Source organism: Podarcis muralis, chromosome 6 (genome assembly GCF_964188315.1).
Source record: "Podarcis muralis chromosome 6, rPodMur119.hap1.1, whole genome shotgun sequence".
In the NCBI taxonomy this organism is placed as follows: domain Eukaryota; kingdom Metazoa; phylum Chordata; class Lepidosauria; order Squamata; family Lacertidae; genus Podarcis; species Podarcis muralis.
In genome coordinates, this window is record NC_135660.1 from 10,057,340 (window position 1) to 10,081,190 (window position 23,851).

The window sequence follows — 23,851 nt, forward strand, 5'->3', positions numbered from 1 at the left end:
TCCAAGCACACGGGTGCCACTTTCCCAAACAAATGGATTTCAACTGAGATGCCAGTAAGCGGCCTAAGCTAGCAGCTAAGGAAGAATCTCTAAAATAAATGAATAAATTGAAACAGCTAACAATTGCCATTCACTGAGAAATAATAGTTTGCTGAGGAATAATTAAACACTTGCTTCTTCAGCTTTAAAAAAAAATAATGTACGATTTCCCCCAAAACGTTCTACTCTGAAATGGCTTTCAGAAATCCTAAACAACAGTATTCATTTTTGGTTCGGGTGGTGAAATGTATACTTTCTGAAATTTGCTGTATGTAGGAGGGAAATGGCTCTATAGTGCCTGAAGGATTTCCAGAAAGAAATCTAGTCTGCGCCAATGTCTTAAGCTTCTGGCGAGGGCTCTACCGTACAGGCCCGGATTTATTCCATTTTCACCCCAGATTTGGCATTAGTTTTTTCCATTGATTCCCACAGAGCATACTTCTCTATAAGCCTGTTTAAAATGCAAACCACGATTCACAAAACTCTCACTTTCAGGATCCTCAGGCATTTGTCTGCAAGAATCGCAGCCCAGTCCTAAATACCTATACTTGAAAATAAGTCCTATTGATTTTCATCGGGCTTTACTTCCGCATAAGTATTTCAGGATTGCAAATAAAGTCCCATTGATTCCAGTAGAATTTACCCAACAAACAGGTGCATTACAAACGGAGAGATGTGGGAAAGCAGATATCTTTACAAGCTAAGACTCGACATACTTTTTCTTACTTTTAAAAAAGTATATTTAAGGGTACAATGAAAATAACAGCATAAAGTTAAACAAGATATACCTCTCGGGCAGACGAAGTTGTCTTCTTTAATGTGCGTTTTGGAGGGGTGGGAGAGGGCTTGAGTTTCGCAGCTTTTTCCTGAAACTGGCTGCTTCACCTCGCTGGTGAATTATGAACTAGGAAGAGAGAGCTTTTGTGAAAGCCTATGGCATTACAAAATTGAATAGATTATTATTCTCAGTATTGATGGCTTACATTTAAATCCACCCCACCCCACCCCCTCTCCCTGGCTTTCTCTTTCCCCACCTCCTCAGAGACCCAAAACTCCCTCGACTGCAATGAAAAAAACAAACCAGGGAAAGTTTAGAAAGGCGCAGAGAGCTGCCCGTTTTTGCGTTGTTGTGGTGCAATTGTTTTGAAACCGCGACTTTGCAATTTCCCCAAAAGACACACGGAGGACTGTAGAAAACACACAGCATCACACACGCACACCCCAGCCAACCAAGCCTCGCTTCAAGTCCATTTTCTCCCAAAGCACAGCGCTTCAAGCGGAGATCGCCCTGCTTACGAGAGAAGTTAAGAGAGCCACGCACCTCGCTCGCTTCCTATTTCTGCTGGTTCTCCTCGCGTTAACAGTCCAGCCTCATCTGAACTCCGGGGGCTTTGGTCAGCTTTCAGGTGGCAACAAGTGGTCGTTTCTTCCAGCAGCGAAAATCACCCAGCCGACTTTCTATGCCATGTTACTTTTCTCATTTATTATAGCAGAAGAAAAGTGTCACTTACAGTCGGCTGCGTTTTCCATTGTCGAAGGATTACTCATTTCATATAGTTATCTGGGCCACATCCAATTTCAGGCCTCGCATTATTTTAAGTAGAAACTAATTGGCATTGAAATTACCTTCTGAAAACAAAGCAGGAAAAAATTTCCTCATTCCTAGAGTTTTATTCTACAATATTATTCATCACACCAGTTTATAACTGGTCCTTGAGCAGCACGGAATAAAAAAAATAACATAAAATTCATCCTGCTTTCTGAAAATAAATCGAAGACTCAAGTGTTATTTCAGTGTCCATATTTCAAAAATTTATTTATCTCAAACTGTGCATAATGGAGTAAAAACTTAACTCAAATATGTACCTGTTTATAAGGATGGTATTAGTTCAAATATATATATGTCTGTGTATATATACATATCCATGTATATGTATATATATATATATACATGTGTATATATAGATGTATGTATGTATATGTGTGTGTCTATATATATAATATACATATATGTACACTCACATACACATGGACTGCCGGCGGACTGATTTCAGATAATACACAGCCGAGTACAACTACGGGAAATGAGGAGGGACAAAAATTAAAAGAACTTAAAATAGCGTCACAATAAATTTACAGAAATATTACAAACCATAAGAAAATATTTCAAACACAAGATTTTCAGATTGTTTTGCTGTCGTTTTAGCTGAACAGGAGAAAGTTTGAAAACAAAAAAAGCTATTTAAATTAACAAATGTGTGTGAACCTGCAAGACAATTTTTGCTTTTTAAACAACGTGTAAAAAATGTAGTACACCCTAAACTTTTGCCCTTTTATATAAAAAAAAACAGTTCCAGTTCAATGGTATGCAAGTACTTATTCTATTTATTTTTTTGCCTTTTGTACAATTGCTAAAACAATTAAAACGTCCAGATTTTTGTTTTAAAATAAAATTCAGCTTCCTTTTTTGTGCAGCTGCTATAAATCCATCTATCCAATTATCAGAGCGTCTTAAGTAGACTCTGATGTAGTTTAAAAATAATTGGCAAATTCTCAAGGTTTCCCCCCTCCTCTTTTTAATATAAACAATGGGCTTTTCGATTGCCATGTTTATTTTGATAAATACTGTACAAAAGTTGCTTGCAAATATTAAAACATTTCCCACCCCATTTCCCAGTCTCCTTCCCTTCCCCCCTCCCACCTTCCTACGTCGCTTTCTGGAGTCTAGTTCTAAAGATTATGGGTCAAGACTTTTTTTATTTTTTACTTTTAAAAACCTTTTCTGCAAAGTACCATTTCCATAGGAACTTCGGGGGTGGGGGTGGGAGGGGTGGGGGAGAACAGGTTTGGTGGAGTCGCATCCCTTTCCAAAGGAGAGGGAGGGAGAAAACAAAAATAAAAAGATCTATACAAGTTCCTTGATGGGTTTGGAATTTTTTTCCCCTTTTTTTTTTGTATCTGATTGGTTTCTCCCTACCCAGTTATTCTCTGTACAAAAATAGTGTCCCCCCCAGAAAAAGAGGACAGGAAGGGGAGAAAGGGGGGGGGGGAGTCAGAAGTTCAGAATTCCTAATAAAAGTTTGTTGCTCGGTCTAGATTTCTCGCCCTCGCGCCTTCCTTGCGTCTCGCCCACCCCCCGTGGGTCTTACATATGGGAGAGCGGGAGCGTGCCGTTTATGGCCGTGCCGGGCACAGGTGCGTTCTGGTAATGCTGCGACATGTGCAGTCTGCTGGGGGCGGCCGGCTCCGCCACTTCAGGCCCGGGCAGGTACATGCTGATCATGTCCCGGAGGTCTCCGGTTTGGCACGGAGCCCTGGAATGGGAAGAAGACGTGACCACGGGGGGACTGGAGCTGGACTCCGTCTTGACCACCGATCCCATGGAGCCCAGGCTCATCCCCGGGGTCCCCTGCTGCGAATAGGACATGCTGCTGTAGGTGGGCGAGCCGTTCATGTAAGTCTGAGAGCCCGCCATGGAGTTGTACTGCAAGGCGCTCACGTCGTAGCGGTGCATGGGCTGCATCTGGGCGGCGGCGGCCGCGGCGGCGGCGTTGTGCGCGTTCAGGCCCGGGTGCTGCGGGTAGCCCAGCTGCTCCTGCATCATCCCGTAGCCGCCGTTGGTCCAGCCGTTCATGTGCGCGTAGCTGTCCATCCGCTGGTTGACTCCGGCCGCGCCCAGCGTGGCCCCCACGCCGACCCCCGCGCCCATGGAGTTGGAGCCCGGCGCCAGCAACCCGCCCGGCAAAGTGTACTTATCCTTCTTCATCAGCGTCTTGGTTTTCCTCCGGGGTCGGTATTTATAATCCGGGTGTTCCTTCATGTGCAAGGCGCGCAGCCGCTTGGCTTCGTCGATGAAAGGTCTCTTCTCAGCCTCCGAGAGAAGTTTCCACTCGGCCCCGAGGCGCTTGCTGATCTCCGAGTTGTGCATCTTAGGGTTCTCCTGCGCCATCTTCCGCCGCTGGCCCCGGGACCACACCATAAAGGCGTTCATGGGTCTCTTGACCCGGTCCGGGCTGTTCTTCTGGTTGTTGGCCCCGGAATTGCTGTTGCCCCCCGCGCCTCCCCCCGCTGTCTGCTGGGGGGCGGGAGGCTTCAGTTCGGTTTCCATCATGTTGTACATTCAAACGGCTTTCTTCGGCCGAGGGGGCGCAGCAACGGGCGGCCGGGAGGTCTCGGAATGGTGGTGGGCAAACAAACCAACGCAGCTTCGAGGAACTCCGGCTATTAAAAAGCACACCGGCGAGGGAGAGAGGAATCCGACAATCGCCCCCCCAAAAAAAGAAAAGGAAGGGGCTGTAGGTGGGACAAAAGCGAAGAGGAAAGGCAGCCGACAGGAGCTCGAGAGTGTCCCAACCTGGACTTGTCTTCTCTAGGAGGGGGGAGGGAGGGGAGAGCTCCCCCTCCAAAACAGATCCTCCCCCGATCGGATCAACACCGGGATCTTCCTCCCTCTGCAAGCAGCCCACGGACGACTATTCAAGCGGGAGAAGCATAACAAAGAAGGCTTGGAGAGTCTTGATTGAGAAACTTCTTCCTGGTCCGTTTCCCCTCCTTTCTTCCTTGTGATTCTTTCCTTCTTTTCTCTCTCTCTCTCTCTCTTTCTGTATCTCTGTAAGACTAAAAGAGCCAGCAAAAGTCCCTTTCCCCCCTTTTTTGTTGTTGTTGTTTTTGTGTGCGTGTGTGTGTGTTTTTCCCCTCCTAAACACTCACTCTCACACTCTCTCCCTCTGTCTTTCTCTCTCTCTCTCTCTGCCTTGACAACTCCTGATACTTTTTTGAACAAGTTAATAGACAACCATCCATGTGATGGGGGGCTTGTCAGGGAATAAATGCGTTTGCCCCGGCCAATCAGCGCCCGCCGGCTCCTCCACTGAGCACAAGCCTCGACTTGGAGTTTTGCATGAAAGGGGGCGGGGCTTCCCGCGCGCCAGCCGGGACAGCTCGGCTTGGGGAAGCGGGAAGAGAGAGAGAGAGAGAGAGAGAGAGAGAGAGAGAGAGAGAGAGGGAGGGCGAGGAGGAGGACGAGGAGGCGGGTCTTCGAGGCAGCCACTGAAAGGGCCCCTTGGAGCTCCTCTTACAAGCAACAGGTCACACACGCCTTGAGGAGGAAGTGTGTAAACAGCATTCTTGCGACATTAAAAACAAAACAACAAAAAGCCCCACTCCGCAACAACTTGATGTTGACTTGAGACTGAGTGAGGAAGGTTGCAACTCCCCCCTCTTTATTTTCATTTTTTGCGTGACAGATGGGGGGTGGGGAGAGAAGGAAAGGCAGCAACCCTGCTTCTGAAGGCTCCTTCTTAGGATTTTAGCAGGACGAGGGATCTGCTAGTTTGGCTTCCTTTCCCAATTGCTCAGCCCGCCCCGCCCCCCCCATAACAAGGCCTCTACGATCAGCGCAGGCTGCTAACCAGCACGAAACGCAGGGAGCCCACAAACAGTCCCCACTGCTTTTGTAAGGACCTCCTCTGCTGCCCAAAACTGCTGACAGCCCCTCCTGCAAAATAAGGCCCCTGCGCTAGGCCTAGATGCCTTCTGCTCCAACCGACCTGACCCCTTACGCCCTCTCCGCTGAGGTTGCCATCCTTCTGGTGGCTGTGCAACCAAGTTTACTAGAAAGCAAGGCCCATGGTGGCACCCGGGGCACTTAGGAGCAGACACATGGGCAGAACCCAGCCTCGGCAAGAGCAGCAGACCCCTCCTGGTCCTGTTTATGGACAAGGCTGCGATGACCTCCCTGCACGCTCACTTGAGGTCCTCACACCGCAGGCAAGGGGACATATTTCTTAATAAACTTGTGTATGGCTGGGTTCTTCGGCTATCGCTGCGACCCAGGGCTACTGCGATTTGCCTGGCCTTCGGTGACTCTTAATTTACACGAGGTTCCCTTGCGCGCATCCGTGTCATTGGCACCCGCGGGATTTACTTCCACAGGCAAGGCATTTCGGTTTGGAGGGCTGTTTTCCTTTCTCGACCGACGCCAAGTTCCCTCCAGGCTCGTTGGCCTCTTTCTGCCCCTTCCCCCAATTCCACGCCTGAAAGCAACGCCAAGCTGGGCTCCCTCTCCCGCCCCCCTCAACATCTGATCCTCTCCAATATTCCTCTGGTGGCTGCTTTGCCGCAGACATTTCTACGCGGAATAAAGGAGTGCTGCTTGCCTGCCTGTCTTTCTCTCCCCTTACCCCGCACTCCTCTACTCCCTCAAAAGTCTAAAGCCCAGAAACCCTCCTAAAAACTGTATCCCCCTCCTTGCGCCGCAATCGCTCCCCACCCTCCCCGCAACCTTCTTCTCCACGGTTACAAAGCGTGGCCTTCCTCCTTCCCCTCCCTTGCCAGCCTCGCGAAGCAGGTGCGCAGGGACGATAGGAAGTGGGGAAGGGACGGGGCAGGAGGGAGAGCCACGGGCGCGCGCGCAGGAGGTGCTGGAGGGAAGCTTTTCGACTGGGGCCCGCGGGGGAGTGGGAGTGGGTGGGGGGAGAGAGGGGGGAGATGAGATTTTTTTCCCCCGGCCACGGCGAGGTGGCGACCCAGCTGTTACAAATAGGTAGCTCTTCTTTTCCCCCTGTCATGATGCGCAACAAAGCGCCAGCTAAGTTTACTTCGGAGCTCTCATTAGGATCTTTGGGGCTAAAACGCACTTGAATACAAAGAAACGCACGCGCGCACCCCTCCCCCGCGCACCGTTTCAGCTTTATAAAGTGCTTAAACATTGTTGCGGGGGCTCGCTCTCCCCCCCAGCGCCGCTTTAACCCCTGAAACTGAATAAGAAAAAATGTAGAGATTTCTATTGCTGGACACGTTCCGTTTTGTTGGAAACTCCGGCAAATAGATTATTTTCTCCCCCACCTCCTCCTCACTCGACATTGCTTTCACGCTTTTTCTGCATGCACGTGAAGGACCCTTTTCAGACCACGTTCAGCAAGCCACATCTAACTTAGAAAGAAAAGGCCCGACACATATACACGAAATAAAACGGGTTTTCCCGCTAGCCCCGATTCTTCTTTTTTAAGTTTGTTGGAAAACTTCAAAGGGATGCCACGGAAGGAAGAAGGAGAGTGGGGAGGGGGCTGGGTGGGGAATGGCTTCCCTAATATGAACTATATTTTTATTTCTTCTTTGGGACTTGGAGAGAGACTGCACAAACTGAGAAAGTCTTGATAACATTTTAAAACTCTTAATCGGGTCAGTTAAAAAAAAAAAAAAGCTGAGAAGTGATTTTGAAACACAAAAGGAAAGGAGAAGCGTCTGGAAGGAGGCCTGGACTTTTAGCGCTGGGGGTTTTACGCATGGGGCTGGTGCGCCCCCTACTGGTCAATTCGCCTTTCCCCCTTTAAAACACACACACACTCTCTCACTCTCTCATACACACTTATTTTCCCTATAAACCAAATACTTCTCAACAAGGCTTGAAATAATAGAGCAGGTAGCTTGGCAATGTGAATATCATCGCTACTCTACTTCGTTAGGCTCATGAATATTAGTTTATTTATTTGTATATTTCCTTACTGAGACTTACAAATTAGGAATAGAAGCCTGCGCCTGCAATCCTCAGACCGCTAGCTTTCACATAGCCTCCTTGATTTTATTCATTGCAATCGTAGTAAATAATACCCAACCGTGGCCCTTACATTTTCCCGTACGTATGTGGAAGAAAACAGACACTTAACGCTGAGCTCCTCTCCCACCGACTCTCCGCCCCACACATATATGGAGCACGCCTAGTTGTCCAGGCACCATATTTAACTTTGTTGTTGTTTATAATTTAGCCTAAATAGTTGATAACGTCCTTAAAAAAAAATCTTATGGATAATTAAGTTCGAAGAAAAGGGGTGGGTGTGGGAGGCTGTGATTTTGTCTCTGTTAATACAATGATAACTGATGGCTGGTGAGGTATATTTTTTTTTTAAAGGGGGGGGGGCAGCACACACATCTTACTGTACACGGAGGCAGTCTCCTAGCGGATTGGGGAAGAGGAGAGGCTGGGAGTGACCCCCCCCCCCAATCCACACACACACAAACGCATAACTAGATGCTTTTTATTGGCACTGAACTCTATAATAACACAGTTAAGAGGTTAAAGTGGCTGGTTTCGCTCTTTGTTAATTGCATTTATCATCTAAATAAGGTATGGAGCTACCTAACAATTGCGTTATCACGAGTATTTACCGCTTTATTTTAATTAGCCGTGTTTTCCTTATCAGTGCAATGAACTGTCTCTGGCATATATACATAATAATGCGCTATAGAAAAATAAGATAAAAGCGATAGCGCATTGCACGCCCCCCCCCCCACCCGCGCCCAATCTTCACTTTTCCTTTTTCAGACCTAGGTATACACGTATATGTGTCGAGAGATCCTGGCTTTCCTCTTAAACAATATTTGTGCACACATAGGTAAAGATAAACTGAGATAGCGATAGAGTCACCCACGGTTTTATCTTCTGATTCAGAGTAACAGCACCTCATTCATTTCCCCCCTCCGCCAATGGTAGGATACAGACATTCTCTAAAGAGAGGCCTGGAGAGCGGCGTTTTAATCTGAATGGATTTAAAATTCGTTGCCTTTGGTATAATTTATGGAAATGAAATAAACAGCCCCCTCCCAATGTTTCACAGCGACAGTGTGTTTAAGGGGGGGGGGGAGAGTTACTGTTATGAGCTTATTAAGAAGAGGTGTTGAATGTTTTAATGCCTCGGATTTGTATTTACTTTCTTTCTGATCTAAACTACCACTTAAGTCAGCAAAGGCTGGCATATCCCGACGTGTGTGTGTGTGTGTGTGTTCGCCTGCAAAGGGGGGGTATATATTTTTATTAGCACAATTATTGGTTTGTCTTTGCTCAGTCTTAACTTACCAAGTTATCTTGTCTTCAGGAGATGGAAAGATTACGGCCCCCTGTTTTATTTTATTTTATTTTATTTGGTCCTGAGCTGCAAATAGAGGTTTAACTTGCAGCAATTAGGCGGGAGCTAGCCAAGCATCTTACTATTATGATGCTCGTTAAAAACCCTTCTTTTCTACATCTGCATTTGAGTGTGTTCTCCTGTACTCTTAATCTTCTTATGGAAATGAAGGCGAGCGGCAGGGAACCAGCGGAGACTTAGAGAATGTCCTTGTTAGGATGGAATTTCTCAGCACTGTTAATTAGCAGAGTTTGACGACCACCAGTATTGGGGTGGGGTGGGGGTGGGGGCTCTGTTTAACCACTCACAGACCCTTTGGCTAGGAAGGACCGAGTTCTTTTCTTTATTTAATGTTGTAATTTGAAGGGGGAGGGGACTCTGAAAAGAGCCTCCTGTTTGACAGTTAGGGGCTAAGAGAATTTTTATCTCCCTGTGAAATAATTACTGCCTTGATAACTCAATTGTCTGCAAAATGTCAACCTGCGACCTCAAAAGTTTTTATTTTATTGCCCCCAAAGATTTCTTTTTAAATAACAAATGTAACGAGTACACAAATACTCTCCCTGTACTCTTTGACTTGCTTGAATACATTTTTCAAAAACCCTATTTTAACATGGTTCTTTAAAACAAAGTAGTCGCCAACTACTGTAAATTCTAGTTATTTCAAAAAGTCGCAAGAAAAATGAGTGTGCTGATGAATTTCGGTGGAGGGAGGGATAAGAAATAGTTCCAGGTCCAATAAATCTGTTGGAAAGAAGGGCCCTCCATAGTAGATAGTACATTCAAGAAAGAAATGTTTTGTTTTCACTTTTAAAACTATATTGACAGTTATATATTAAAACTCATCATTGACTGCCAAAAATTCAGAACACCACTCAAATAATGGAATGTCATGCTTTCTTTGAAAGCTAGACACCTTAAAAGCTAGATAAACAAGAAAATGCACCCCTAGAGACTGTTCAGAGCTAACTGTAATAAGAGCAGTATAGTAATTTAATATATCATGTAATATAGGATAATATATGTATTTGGTTCATCACTTGGGAATTATTGTACAATATTATTCATCTTGTATGAACTACCATGTAAGTTAATAGTTATATACAGTTATATTATATAGACATAATCCATTAGGACAGCTATATCTTTTTTATTATTATTGACTTTGTACACCGCCCTATACCCGGAGGTCTTATATTATATCCCACCCCAGCCATATGCTAGTATGATCCTATCTATGTTATGCTAGATACAGGCTTATAATAGGAGCAACACCAATACTTTTGTTTGTTTGTTTAGTAGCATTCTGAATATGCACCTAGCATGTGGACTTCCCCTATGTTAAGAAACATTTCCGTTCTAGAATAAAGGAGAATTCCACTCAGGACTGATTTAAAGTAAACTCGACGTTTTCTCCTATATATCGGTTATGGATTCCTAGATAGCACAAATAACGCAACACCCACACCAATAACTGTGAAAGTGGAACTTTTTTGGGTAGTAGGAGAAAGAGAAAAGGGAGGTGGTGAAAAATGATGTACCTTATTTTATTTCATTTCATTTTTAGAAACCCAGATCACGGTGCTCACAGTGAATTAATAAGAAATCGTGTGTGTGTAAATACACATTTCAAAAGATGTAAACGAGTGGTTTCAGTCTTTAAAATTACTTTTATAATAGTTAAAAATCGCTTATTACTTTGAAATTGCTACCTGAAGGTGTTTAAACTGCTTTGGCTCTTTGTCCAGCAAGCCACCCGATTGTCACTCTCAGATGCAGTATTATGTTTCTTAGGGGGAGGGGGCGACAGTGATTCCTCACTAAACCCAACTCTGCCCCATAAGTCGCCAGACTCTCAGATTGTCTCCCCTCCTTTTACCTCCAACAACCGAAAGAAGGCAGGTCAAGGTTTTTGCAGATAATTCTTTAGTCTTAACTACCATTAATGACATTATTATATAAGAAAGGAGTATTTCTTTTCTCTCGGTAGTGAGAGAGCCTTGACCGAACTGCCACCCGCGCTCTTCCAGGTTGTCCTACATTTACACACAAACACGCGGTTTCAGATGAAGGACCCCAAGACAAAATAAGATAATAAAAATAAGGTAACAAAAACAAAATCTCCTTAATGAATTCGTCGACCTCAATGGGTACGATGCGACCACCTCTCCCTCTAAAACAACGGGGTTTTGTTTTGGTTTTTTGCTTGTTTTTAAAGAGGTTGTTGGGTATATCCGGGTAGTACTGAAAACAGCGGAGAGGATAGCAAACCACCTGTTAGAGTGATTGGATGAAAGGTCACCGGGCTGCACAGTTTAGCAAACCAAACAGTCCCCTTAATTCTAGAGGGGCTACTCCAGAGTAAGGAGCTTGATGAGTGCATCCTGTAGGTTGGCCTGCGAGCGCTCTAACTGGAGAACAGCCTTTTTACCAAAGGTGTCATGGATTTTGAAGACGCTCGAACTCAGGACGAAAGGGAGAAACGTGCTTGGCAAACCCTCACAGTGATCAACTCCCGCCCGGAAACCTATGTCCCCTCTGTGGAAGGATGTGTGGATCCAGGAATGGCCTCCACAGTCACTTACGGACTCACTGTTAAGACCGTTTTCATGGAAGACAATCTTACTCGGCAACGAGTGATTGAAGAAGGAGGAGGAGGAGGAGGAGGAGGCCAGGAAACCAAGGCTTTCATTCATAATGAATGAATTTGTAATAGCCACCAACTCCCATCCCAGACCCCACAAACTAGGCGCATAAGATCGCATATTTGTATCCCCTCAAGTAACCCAAATTAAATTCCACCCTCAGTTGCCTATCTGCAAATACTGATCGGAATTTCCATTTCTCTTGGTGGTAAAGGTAGGCGTGATCACCCCTTAACTATCCTGATACTGAGCAAGATTTTTACCCTCAATTCTTCACACATTCTCTTTAAAGCAAATTGCACTATGTTGAGCTTACTTTCAAATCAAGTAGCTTTAGGATCGCAGCCATGGAAAGTAAGTCCCATTCAGTTCGGTGGGATTTTAGAGGGAACGTGATTAGGATTGGGCTCCTCGAGATACCCTGAGGAGCCCAATCCTAAACACGTTCCCTCTAAAGAATATTACTAATCTGCATCAGACGATCTCGCAGTAAATGCTGCAAAGAGGATTACAAACCTCCCTCCACTCCTAAAATTGCATTGATAGGCAGAGAACAAAGCTAACTCCTTTGCCCCTCTTTGACCACCCTGAATATGGGCAGGGTGGTTAATGCCTATTCAGGGGCACCTCAATCCTCCTTATCTTGTCTGCGCCTTTGCACCAAGATCCTAAATAGCCTTCCTGGAAATAAATTCCATAGGATCCAGCGGAGACTAACTTCCAAGTGGTGTGTTTAGACGCAGCTGGCGTCTTTAAAAACCCTCGTAATTCCCCTTCTGCTTCAACACCCCACTCCAATACTACTCTATCCCCCATTCTCTCCTTCTTCCGAATAAATGTGATCACACACCCTTGCTTTAAAATAAGCACCCCAGAATCTTAAAAAGAAATGCGACATTCCAGGACCGCTAAATAAAGACTCTTTCGGTGCGCTGCGCTGCACCTTTAATCGGAAGTCAAAGTCTCACAGCGCAGACCAAAGCGTTTTTTTCAAGGAAAGCGTGGATAGTTTGCAAGTGACAGCGTCGACGCCATTCCACTTCACAATATGTGTTTTCGTGCTTAAGGTGCCACAAGAATCTCGGCTGATTTTGCGGCAGCAACCTAACAGGTCTCCCTTTGGGAAAGAGCGCGCAGAGCGCAGCCTCCGTGATCTCCCGTCAGGATCACTTTTGCCTGACGGTTTTTAACAAGCAAACTTTCTTTCCCACTGAAACTTGCTAAATTCCTGTTGAACAGGGTTGCAGTCCTATGCACACTCACGTGGCAATAAGGTCCTCTGATTCATTACTTGGAGGAAATGCCCATTCCTTTCAACAACATGTCAAAAGTAAGATTGTACTAGCTGAGTCTTCATCCTCACACCCTGGCCAGCCAAACGCTTTATGGCGGCAACCCAGAGGAGTGTCAGATGGAAGTAAATTCTGTGGAATGCAGTTCTAGCTAATGTGCTTCGGACCAGAATATACTCGGAAGTAAATCCTATTGATGTCAATAAGCCATATCCAAGCAAATGCAGTTGAGGTCAAAGTACTTCTTCAGCGGAAATGCTTGAATCCGTTTCTAGAAAACTGTAGGTACATTACATTAATAGTAAATGTGTTCAAGGTCGGACGGCCTGTCACTATTGCTGCAGATTTACTACTCCGGGATTAGTACTCTGATACAATCACATGAATGTTTCAATAATTATAATGGGACTTCTAGTCAAGCAGTACTGCCGAGTCCGGGTTTTAACTCAGTTTAAATCCATCTGGGTCGGGGAACAAGCTGCTGGTGTCACTGGAGTCAAGAGCTGCATTCCTGCAAAAATGCTGCGCCGGTCCCATGGACTTCAATAGGATTTAAGCTGCCCAACTGTGCGCAGAGCTGCAACTAATGAGACAGAGATGGACGCGTGTCTCGGGGACAATGTCAACTCTGCAAAACTGCCTCCAGCTTTCGGGGGGGGGGGCGGAGCTGCCGCAATCCCAAGCACATCCGTTGCGCAAAATAACCCCCATTTTACTTTATGGGGCTTCAAGAAACAGCTTTGGGCTGCTGTGTAACTCTAACTGAAAATTGTGGGACTCTGCTTTCCAGAAAAGCGTTCAGAGTGGTGGGGTATCTTAACTGGGCTGAGTCAGTTCTCCAGGGCCAGGGGTCCGCGGGGCGGGAAGGGAGAAACTCTCCAAGCAGTTCCGAGGCAGGACTTTTAAATAATTTTGTGTTTGTGTCTATGGGATGAACTTCCTACCCATTTTAAGAAATGGCCTAGAGATCAGAGCACGTCGATCCGAATCCAAAGAGACACTTTTCTTTCTATTCCAAACAGACAGGCCTGACAGCGGAGAAGTTCTTGAAAGCTTCTTGTTTTTTGCAACCTCGGAATGCGAATGGCGGACACTGGAAAGAAGGGGTCGGGGGTGCGTACTGAGGCTACCAGCACACCTGATCTACAAGGGCTCAAGGCGAGCAGCGAATATTACCAAGTAAAAATATTAACATAAAGGAGAAAACGTGATATTCTCTGAGTAGGTTTTGTTATGAAATACCTCCTAATTCATTTGCTTCACGATTCACTCTCGATATCAACCCTAATGAAGGGCTGATCTACACTCAGTTCACTAAATACTGTAATGTGGAGCTCACTGATTGATCTAGCAGACAAGAAGAGGCTTCTCCGGTCGTTATGATTCGCAGTGTCAATAATCCCCTCTGGATCGAGCCCAGAGACAACCGACCTCATGTAAATGCGCCTAGGCTGCAGAAGGACTGGGATGCTTCTTTGAATATTTAGTGAGAGGTCACTTCATAAGTTTTTGAGCCTAGAAAACAAGGTGGCAAGGCCAAGAGAAAATACTGGGAATCCATCCTGCCTGGAATCCCAGAGAGTCTAATCTAGTAACCTTTATTTTAGTGTTATTTTGCCCTTTTGCTTTCATATTCCACCTTCATTCCAAGGAGCTCGGGGTGACGTATATGGCTCTGCCCCTCTCCATATTATCTTCGCAACAATCCTTTGGCTAAGCCGCTAAGGGATGGTGGCCGGCCCAAGGTCACCCAGTCAGCTTCATAGCTGAATGGGAATTTGAACCCTAGTCTCGTCCAACACCCTAACCACCACACCACACCACACTGGAACATCTGCAAATGTGTTAAGGAAAACTCAGCTGGACGAGGCCTTGGGAAGACTGAGCTCCCACGTACGTTATTTTGAGTCATTGCTGTGGGGTGACTCTAGACTAGAGATGTGTTACAGGTGTGCTTGCTCCGCGGTCTAAAAATGGCAAGCTCGGACCTGAGGGATTGGTTTTTAACAGAAACGCTTGTCTAGATGTGAATTTGCCCTCAACATCGTCATCTGAGGTCCTGCTCAAACAGGTGACACACCTTCGGGGGTTAGGCCAGAGGCGACCAGGAAAAGGTTTGTTATTCTGTCATTGTTGTCCTTTCATTATTGGATAGATCAGGTGGTTGCATGGATTGTAGCTTGTTTTGATTGGGATGTTATTGTCTGAGAGCAGCCATGAAAGTTTAGCAGTGGGGAGGCGAAGTATATTTTAATTCTTATGTAACTATCCGCATATAATCTTAATGAAAGAATTCACACTCAGGATGGATGCAGAAAGATGGATAGAGAAACAGGCAACGAAGGCCTAGATGCATTTTTACTACAGGTAAAAATAAAAGCCTGCCTATCTGAATGCGAATTTCCTGGGAGTCATACTTAACACAAGCTACATTTGTCGCTTCCACGTTAACTGCTTGGGTCAGGGTGGTAGGCTTAACCACTTTCAGTCGAAATTTTCCTGCTTAACGGGCGTGCAATAGGACTCTTTGCAGCAGGGCCCTCCAGAGGGTGTGGATGGACTCTCCATCCTAAAGCTTTTAAAACGGTACATTTTACATGGAGGTTCAAGCAAATGTTAAGAAAGGTTCCGGACAGAAGCATCACGGGATCCGGTGGTTTATACATGGCACTCTGTATGAATAAGACTGATTTCCTCTTACATATAATACTGTATGTACACTCGAATATAGAGTGCGCACAGACCCTCCAATCCGTTGCTAGGAAGAGATCTCTTTGGGACGCCGCTCTTCCTTCCAGGCTCCTGCAGCTGCAAGGGCGTTTGGGGTATGGACTTCTGTTTCGCTGAAGGATTGTTAAGCCGTGTTGCTTGCCCTCTCAGATTCCTTTCCAAGGAGGAAAGCGTCCATACCTCGGTGGCGAATTGTCTCTGGCCGCTTCCTAGAGGACCTCTACAAGGGAAACCTTTTCGCTTCTCAAAGCAGAGCGTTTTCACAAGGGAGACAAAAGACTCCGGGTTGCGATGAAGAAGCTGCTCATCGTGGCTTTGTTTGTTTGTTTTGACCGCGGCACCTCTGAAGAGCTCGGTGGAGTCTTATCCTTGCCCGGTTACTTTTCACACAGGAAACGGGCAAGGACCCTAGAAGTTGGGCCTAGGGCTTACCTAGGACGACCCTCTGGAGGTTTATTCAATCACACCCAGTTCAATGGGGTTGACAGTGTACCTATGACCGCAGTCGAGGACGCAAGCCACGTTCCAGGGCGATACTGCCATCGAACTGAATGAGTCTGGTTTGCCACCGGTTGTTGAAGGCACTTCTTTCTCACTTGCCCCCTCTAAACTCTGTTCGGCTCATATCAAAAGAAATACCACCTCCACACAAAGCCCCCCCCCCCGCAATGCACCTAACTCCCCACCCCACACAGTACTTCTCACATTGGAAACTTTGGGAAGCTGAGGGACGACAACTTTCCCGGATCATGAGGTCATACAGAGGTGGTTTCATTAAAAACCAGCAGCAAGAGAATTTGATTTGGGAGGCGGCTTGAGACAGAACACGACGATGAAGAATGAAATTTTAGGGATTCATTCCTACACATCCTTCTCTGGGAGCAAGTCCCATGGAACTCAGTGGCTCTTACTTTTGAGTATATATGGATAGGTTCATACAGCCAGCCTTATTGTTGGGACGTAGCTTCAACTGAAATAAAGAGGACCTGTTTTCAAGGAGCAGTGTTTATATTACCAATATTTGAGGGTAGAGGATCAGACCCATTAGGATTAAGAAGCATTTATTCAGAAGCAAGTGCCATGATGTCAATGGCCCTTACTCAGTAACAGTTGTGACCCTGGGTTTGTACCACATTCTCCCTTTAGATGTTTATGGATGTGATTGCAGGCTATTTGCTTGTTTTTGACTTTTTACAGACTGTAGTTTTAATTTTTACCCATCTGTTGCTGTCAGCAACTTTGAGCACGTTTTCAAAAGGCTGCACAATTTAAAACAAACGAGTAGGAGTTCTCAGGATTGTGACCTCTGTCTATTGACAAGAAGCTACAAACACAAAGACCAGACGTCTAACTCTTCTAGATATTTTTACATGAGGGAAAGAGGTGAATCTGAACAATTTTATTTTGCTTTATTATTATTATTAATTTTACCAGTGTTTTCAGATAACGTTGACAAGAAAATTATGGGGGGGGGGGGGAGATGCTGAAACATTCTCTTCAGAAAGATTTAGAAAAATATTATTCTTTTGACTGGCAACTTGTTAAGTGTTGTTGTTTTATTACTCTAATATTTAAAATCTTATTTCAAAAGAAACCTGTTGCCCGGATCCCCCACCCCCAGGAGGGTCTCCAAATATCAGTAAAGACGTTTCATTGCAACTGGAGCTTTTTAAACTATCTCCAGTTATGCTGATTCTGTTGTTTTAGAAGTCCAGCATATGGGCTTTTAATTATTTCCAAATTAAACATATGCCACGATGCCATACTTTTCTCTCTCTCTCTTTTTAAAAAAAGTAGATACTTTTTTTAAAAAAACGGGGGGAGTTGGAATTATTTTAAAATTATATATATGTTACTTTCTTACTTTTTTAAAAAAAGCCTCTTATGAATTGAAGGAGGACTTTAAAAACTCAAGAAAGAAGCATTTCACCCCCTTTAAGTAGGGGTCTGGGTTGGATCCTCGAAATGCTCACTGATGTTGAAAAGGAAACTTTTGCAAGCGCAGTGTGTGGTAGGTACGTCCCTTTTCTATTCTTTGATTTTAATTGCTAGCCTATTTTATCTTGTTAAGTTTGCTAAACTGTATGTGCAAGACACAGAACCCAACACCCAAGAACAAGGTTATTGCTCTACGTAGGACTGGCGCTGTGGCCAACAGGGGGCGCTCAGACATCCAGCTCAGCCCCCGCCTCTCATCTAAGCCCATCACAACCCCGGAAGAAGCGGGTACAAGCTTGCAAGCTTAGCAGGGTCGAGTACAGATCTTTAGTCCTCATGGATAAAAAGAGATTAAAGGCTAACTTCCGCCTCTCTCCCTCTCTTTCTTTCTCTCTCTCCCCCCCCTTTTTTGGTATCAATTTTAACCAACTACAAAAATGTAGAGCTTTTATCCTTTGATGTCTCTCTAGAAAGAAACTGTTACATCAGCTGAGAAATTACATCGTTTGCAGAGCCAACAAATCTAACATGAAGTGGGGGAAATAATTTAATTAATAAATGATCTTCCTTAGAGGCACTTAAAAAAAAGAAGCAGCCTGATCTTTGCCTCCCCTTTTTTTTCCACCCCGCACCCCACATTACCAGCGCAGTCCTTTTTCGCTGACTGTCGCTGCATCAGATTGAATGTATCAAACAAAAATAAATATCTGCACATTAAACCCTCTTCTCCTTCTGCATTTGTGGGCGATCTTTCTATTAAGGCTTGCATTTATTTATTCCATTCGAATCTATTTTATTTTATTTTATTTTTTAAAATTACTAGAGAGTGCCCGAGAGAAAAGCCAAATCATTAGAGGGGAGAGCAAAACAAGCTAAGAATTAAATACTAAGTCACACATTGTAGCTGGACCCATTTATGATGGAAAGGCTAAATAAAATTGCAACAGCAACCCCCCCTCTTTTTTTCCTTTTCTTTTTTTAAAGCCTCTTCACCTGTATTTAAATAGCACGTCTTTAATTACAGCGGTCGGGGATGTATGAGGCTGAAATGAAATTAGCAGTCATTACCAGGCCCTTTAACTCCGTGGTGCTTTTGATCAGCGCTAAATTAGCTTCCCAGTCCTAACAAAGGCTCTATAGCAAGCAGTGGGCTGTAAATAAGACAGCTCGACCTGCCCTCAACACCTTTCCTCTTGTCAATCACAGCTCCGTCATTCAACCCAAGATTAACCTTTATCTATCAAATGCTTTTTAAAAAAAATAATGAAAAAGAAATAGAGGGAAAATCCAAAACACTCACAACTTCGTAAAGGGAGCTACCTCCTTTTTAAAATTAAAATGGGGGGGGGGGGTTCCTGAATTATAATTAGCCTTTTTTTTTTTTTGCATTGTCAGGCGTTCGGTAAGGCTTTTTTGTGAAGGCATTGCAGTGCCAGTGAGGGAAACCCCCCCCCTTTCTTTTTCAAGGGGGCTGCAAATCGATAACGAAAGTTGGGGGTGGGGAAGAGAGGCAGAGAAACAGCTGACACCCCCCACCCCTCCGTGCGCTTAAACTAAAGCCTGATCTTAATTTTACCATTAGGGGGCGCGAGAGAGCAAGCGCGAGCCTCGGCAGCTGGTACCGTACAACACCTTGCAGATTTCAGGTAATGCATCTTCCCCGATTTCCCTCTTCCTTCCTTCCTTCCTTCCTTCCCTCCTCTCCTCCCACCCCCGGCTCCTGCCTACACATCTTCCTTCATTAACCCGTTTCCCGGAAACTCAACGTGCACGGTGTCATAGATTCAGATAGGGCACGGGCAGATCGTCCCCGATAGTTTGGTGTCTTCATCATTTTTTTTAAAAAAAATCGGTTTGGCTCAACTAAATCTCTTTTTTTTCTTGCCAAATGGCGTTTACGGGAACACACACACACACCAACAACAAGGCTTCTTCGGACTTCCCGCTCTAATAGGGGCAAACCTTTTTAAAGAAAAAACCCCACACAATTAAGCAATACACGGCTCTTTCGCTCTCAAACCCAAACAAGAAGGGGGGGGGGAGAAGGAAGGAAGGAAGGAAGGAAGGAAGGAAGGAAGGAAGGAAGGAAGGAAGGAAGGAAGGAAGGAAGGAAGGAAGGAAGGAAGGAAGGAAAGGGGAGAACAATTATTTTATTTTTCCAGAAACTGTACTTTTCAGTCCAAAAAGGGGAGGGTGGGAGGAAGAAGCGGAAGGGAGAGAGCGAGAAATATTAAGTATTTGCAAAGTGCAACGCTCTTTTCCTGATATACACACCTCCTGGAACACAGGAGGTGTGTATATTTCCCAGATCTAATTCCAACCCCCCCCCCGCCCCTCAAGTATCGGAGAAGGCAAGTAAAAGCAGAGACTGGCAGTGCATGTCAAAGTTGGTGCAAGTTACTTACAGGTTTCTGCCACTCCACTTCGGGCTCTCGGCTCGGAGGGCGTTTGATTGGCAGAAGGAAGACAAAGTCCGCGGGGGCTCCTCCGTCCCAGCTCGGCCTCCTCGGGGGCTTGGAGCACTTTCCCCCGGACGGCGGCACTTGCGGATGCTCGGAGGCTCCTCTCTCGCGCCCCCCACCCCCGCCAGCCCCCGCGCTCCAGCCTTCCTCTTCTTCTCCAGCCAGAGTGAATCCAGTTCCGTTTTTCTTCCCCCGGCAACCCGGGTTGCCTACACATCCTTCAAATCCTAGTCCTAGCTTTAAACTGCAGCCCCTGGAACAAGGGGGGAGAGGGAGAAAGAGAGAGGGAGAGAGAGAGAGAGGGAGACAGGGAGAGAGGAAAATCGTTTATGGTATGGCTTAAAAAATCCAAATGGCTGATTTTGTGTGTGTGTGTGTGTGTGTGTGTGTGTTATAAGAATGCACCCACAACAACAAAAAAGTCAATTCTCCGTCTCTTTCTCTCTCCTCCTCTCTCTCCCTCAACGCCCCCCCCCCTCCGTCCGCAGAGGAGAATAAGAATAAAGAATAAAAGCTTTATATTTTTGCAGTGGGTATTCAAAGATAATTTGATGCTATTGTTTCTGCTACAGATGGTTCTTTTTAATACAATAACAGTGCGCTTTGTGCATGCCACACACAATACAAATCGAAAAGCGTTTTCCTGAATAACCATTTTGTTCTCATTTGTATAGGGGCAACAAAAGGCGCCGTGAAGTAATGGGGATTCTGTTTATTGAAGCCACAGAATAGGGGCTTGATAAAGATTTAGGTTTGGTTGCCCCCCCCCCCGCTCCCGCCCAATGGAGGCACACAAATGGAAAAGGACTTCGCAAGACCTAGCCTCTCTCCTATTATTATTATTATTATTATTATTATTATTATTATTATTATTATTGCTATAGATCTATTTCTTTTTAAAGATGGGGGCTTGTGTCTCCCGCTCGGGTCTTAATCGGCCCTAACATCTGTTTATTTCAATGGGGTGGTGGTACTAGTTGGGGGGTGGTGTCCATTGCTTAAAAGGAAAAAGGAAAATTAGAATTACAGAGGAGGGCATGAGAAGGGTATTATTGGATATGCAATACTGAAGTGGACCACACATTTGTACACATTTGTGCGTGCGTGTCTATGCCCTGGTCCCCCCCCCCCACAGGGTTTCAACAGACCCCCCAGTCCAAGCTGCGTGACCAAGGAAGAGACGCTTGCCTCTCTCTCCACTCTCAGCTCAGTCCGATCCAGCTCCACAAAAAGTTTTCTTTACACAACCCCACAAGCAAATGACAGTCAATAGAACCTAATGGCGACACTTTCAAGGACCTCGGTTTAATTGGGCTGTAGATCAAGCTAAAACATTCGCCACTCGAAAAGGCTATCTTCACATCTAATCTCTGCAACGCAGGGCACCTACTCTAAGAGTATTCAAGCTTCCCCCCACCCGGCTCGCTCCCTCTCCGGTCCTGCTCAGCCTTCAGCCCCGACGCTGCTGCGAATCAACGCGCTTCCTTTCCTTCTGCACCAACGTCACGTCTGAAGGGTCCCTCCCACATAAGTTTAACACGCATCTCTGCTCCGTCAAGATTACTCGTCCTTTTAAGCGCCCCAAACCTCTCCAGAATGGATTCGATTCACAAGAACGTTTACACAGGATAAGTTCATCGTGACACTTCCCCTCAGCACTGCTTGGGCCCCCCACCCCCCTGCGGTGGCGAGGGGCGATTCGGATCCCGGCGATTCCTCCCCAGCCCCCAGCACACACTGGCACAGCGAGGAGGCACACGAAAAGGACACCGGATTGTGATCCGGGGCATGCAATCCCTAGCAAAGCAGCCTCCAGAAGGAAGAAGGCATTGTTTCCATATATTTCAACTCGAATCGGTGCTAAAAGTTAAAGTGGATAATTTTAAGTCACAGCTTTGTCACATGAGCACGACTGTTTCCCCCCCCCCTCTCCAGTGGAGACACCCACCCACCCTCGTTCGTTATTTGCCACGAATAAATTAGCAGCGCTAATTGGGGCGACGGGAGATGCCCGGGTGTCGACGGGGAGGGGCCACCTTTCTCGGATTCCTGGGAAAGGAGGCGCACGAGGCGCAGAAGTCCTCCCCACTCCAACGCCTTTAGCAAACGGAGTTGCGGGCGCTTGCTTCGCACCGGAGGAAGGCGGCGTCCATTGGCCGAAGAGGAGCGCCTAGAGACAATGGGAGCGCGGCGGGGAAGTTGGGGTGCGGGGCTCTGTGCTCCTCTACCTTTCTTTAGGAATTGATGCTCCGGTCCGAGACGCTTCTGTAACCCTGTCCTGACCGTAACCTACCTCCGTGACTTTTTAACCTTGGGGGGGAGTGCCACTCTTTAATTAGTTTTCCCACATCCCACATCGCACTCCCCCTCTTCCAGCATATAAAATGTGCTTCCCCTTTGCAGTCTTCACTTTTCCCTTTTAATCCCCCCTCCCATTATTGGTTTAGAGGCCGCATCTTGGAAAGTCACCTAATAAGGGATTATTGGGGAATTAGAAGTGACACGCGCCGAAGCCAGCCCCTCCCCACACCACTTCGGGGGGAACGGGCGCCCGGAGAGCGGCATTTCCCACAGCACGTGGCTCGCCTTGCCCCAATCCTTTCCCCTTCCCTCGGCTTGTTCAGAGCAAGCAAGAGGGGCCGTGCGAGACCAGGAACCGTGTTCCAGAGGTCGTGGGAAAGGCGTTCGGCGTCTGTGCCTCCAGAAATAGAGCCAATCTTTAATAGGGCGTATATACTCCGAGATTGTTCCTGGAACCTGGAGCCACAAGTCACATAAGCCAAAGTAATGGGATATGAGGACAATCGTTTTCCTGATCTCAAGCCCCATGACCTGGAATTAAGGTCCGTTGAAATCAACAGAACCATAAGGTATCTCACTCCGAGCTGAAACAATGAGGCGAAAATCGACCAACTCCACTTTTCTTTCTCTTAGACTCAAATAATACTATTCATAATAACCCACATTTAAGCAGGAAGGGGAAGGGACGCCGCTTCACTTCGGCTTAGCAGATTTGTGGATCGCAACGTCAGAGCTTCTTTCATTTAGTCCCGCAGATTTCAGTAGGAGTTATTCGGCTTAACGGTTCGTAGCACTTCTCCGAAGAGACGGTGGCAATTCTCCTATACCCTCGCATCCCATTTTTAGGCTTTCCGTCCCCCCCCCCCCCTCACTTTTTTGCCTTCCCCCTTTCTTCTGAAGATTCATTGCGCTGGCGCTTCATTTTTGAAAGACCATTTAAAGCAGAGAGAATAGCGGAGATTATTACCCACGTCTTTTAAAACGAGCCTAAGGATGAAGTATAAATTAATTATATGACGCACCCCACCACCCTGACCCCATAAGCTTGTTTAACTTGACAGCCAGTCCCTCGATTGCAACCGATCTTGCTTCTCGAGCTGCCACCGTCGCCTCTGCGCGCTCACACCGGGAGTCAATCTATCTATCCCAGAGTAAGTAGCGCGCCGGAGGACAGTCCGCGCCGCAAGGACTCAGGCGTCCGGGCTGCAGCCTTAACGCTCTGGACCAAAGGCGATCCGCAAAGCAGTTAAGCTGAAATGCTCCCTTAGCCTGCCCCCTTCTCGCTTTGTATAGATGGCGATTTTGATGGGGCCGGACTTCCAATCCTCATCTCACGGGAGGAGCTCCCAAGGGATTGCCTGGGGTCAGCTCCAGTACACGGAGGAAGGGTGGGTCTAGGCGTCTGAAGGTAACACACACGGCTTTACGCACGCGGGCTGTTGGCCTTCACTGGGCCGTGGATCGGGAATATGCCGAGATCCTGCTACCACCACCACGATCAATGATCACTAATCCGGTTTAGTTAATACTAACTGATCCCC

The 23,851-nt window shown here is 46.2% G+C and overlaps 2 protein-coding genes across 2 annotated transcripts in view; both read right to left on the reverse strand.

Moving 5' to 3' along the window:
- Positions 1 to 20,332, reverse strand: part of LOC114598025 (uncharacterized) — a 98,472-nt gene extending 78,140 nt beyond the window's left edge. The window contains exon 1 of the mRNA XM_077929747.1: positions 19,953 to 20,332. The gene's annotated coding sequence lies outside the window, so the exon portion shown is untranslated. The remainder of the gene's footprint in view (positions 1 to 19,952) is intronic.
- SOX2 (SRY-box transcription factor 2) lies at positions 1,826 to 4,848 on the reverse strand. Its single transcript, XM_028731643.2, has one exon. The coding sequence runs from the start codon at positions 4,157 to 4,159 to the stop codon at positions 3,185 to 3,187; it is 975 nt and encodes a 324-aa protein (XP_028587476.1). The 5' UTR covers positions 4,160 to 4,848; the 3' UTR covers positions 1,826 to 3,184.
- Positions 20,333 to 23,851: the final 3,519 nt, after the last annotated feature.

What these genes read in the sequence shown, in the direction of transcription:
- SOX2 (XM_028731643.2), bottom strand. Translation starts at nt 4,159, where the DNA reads ATGTACAACATGATGGAAACCGAACTGAAGCCTCCCGCCCCCCAGCAG.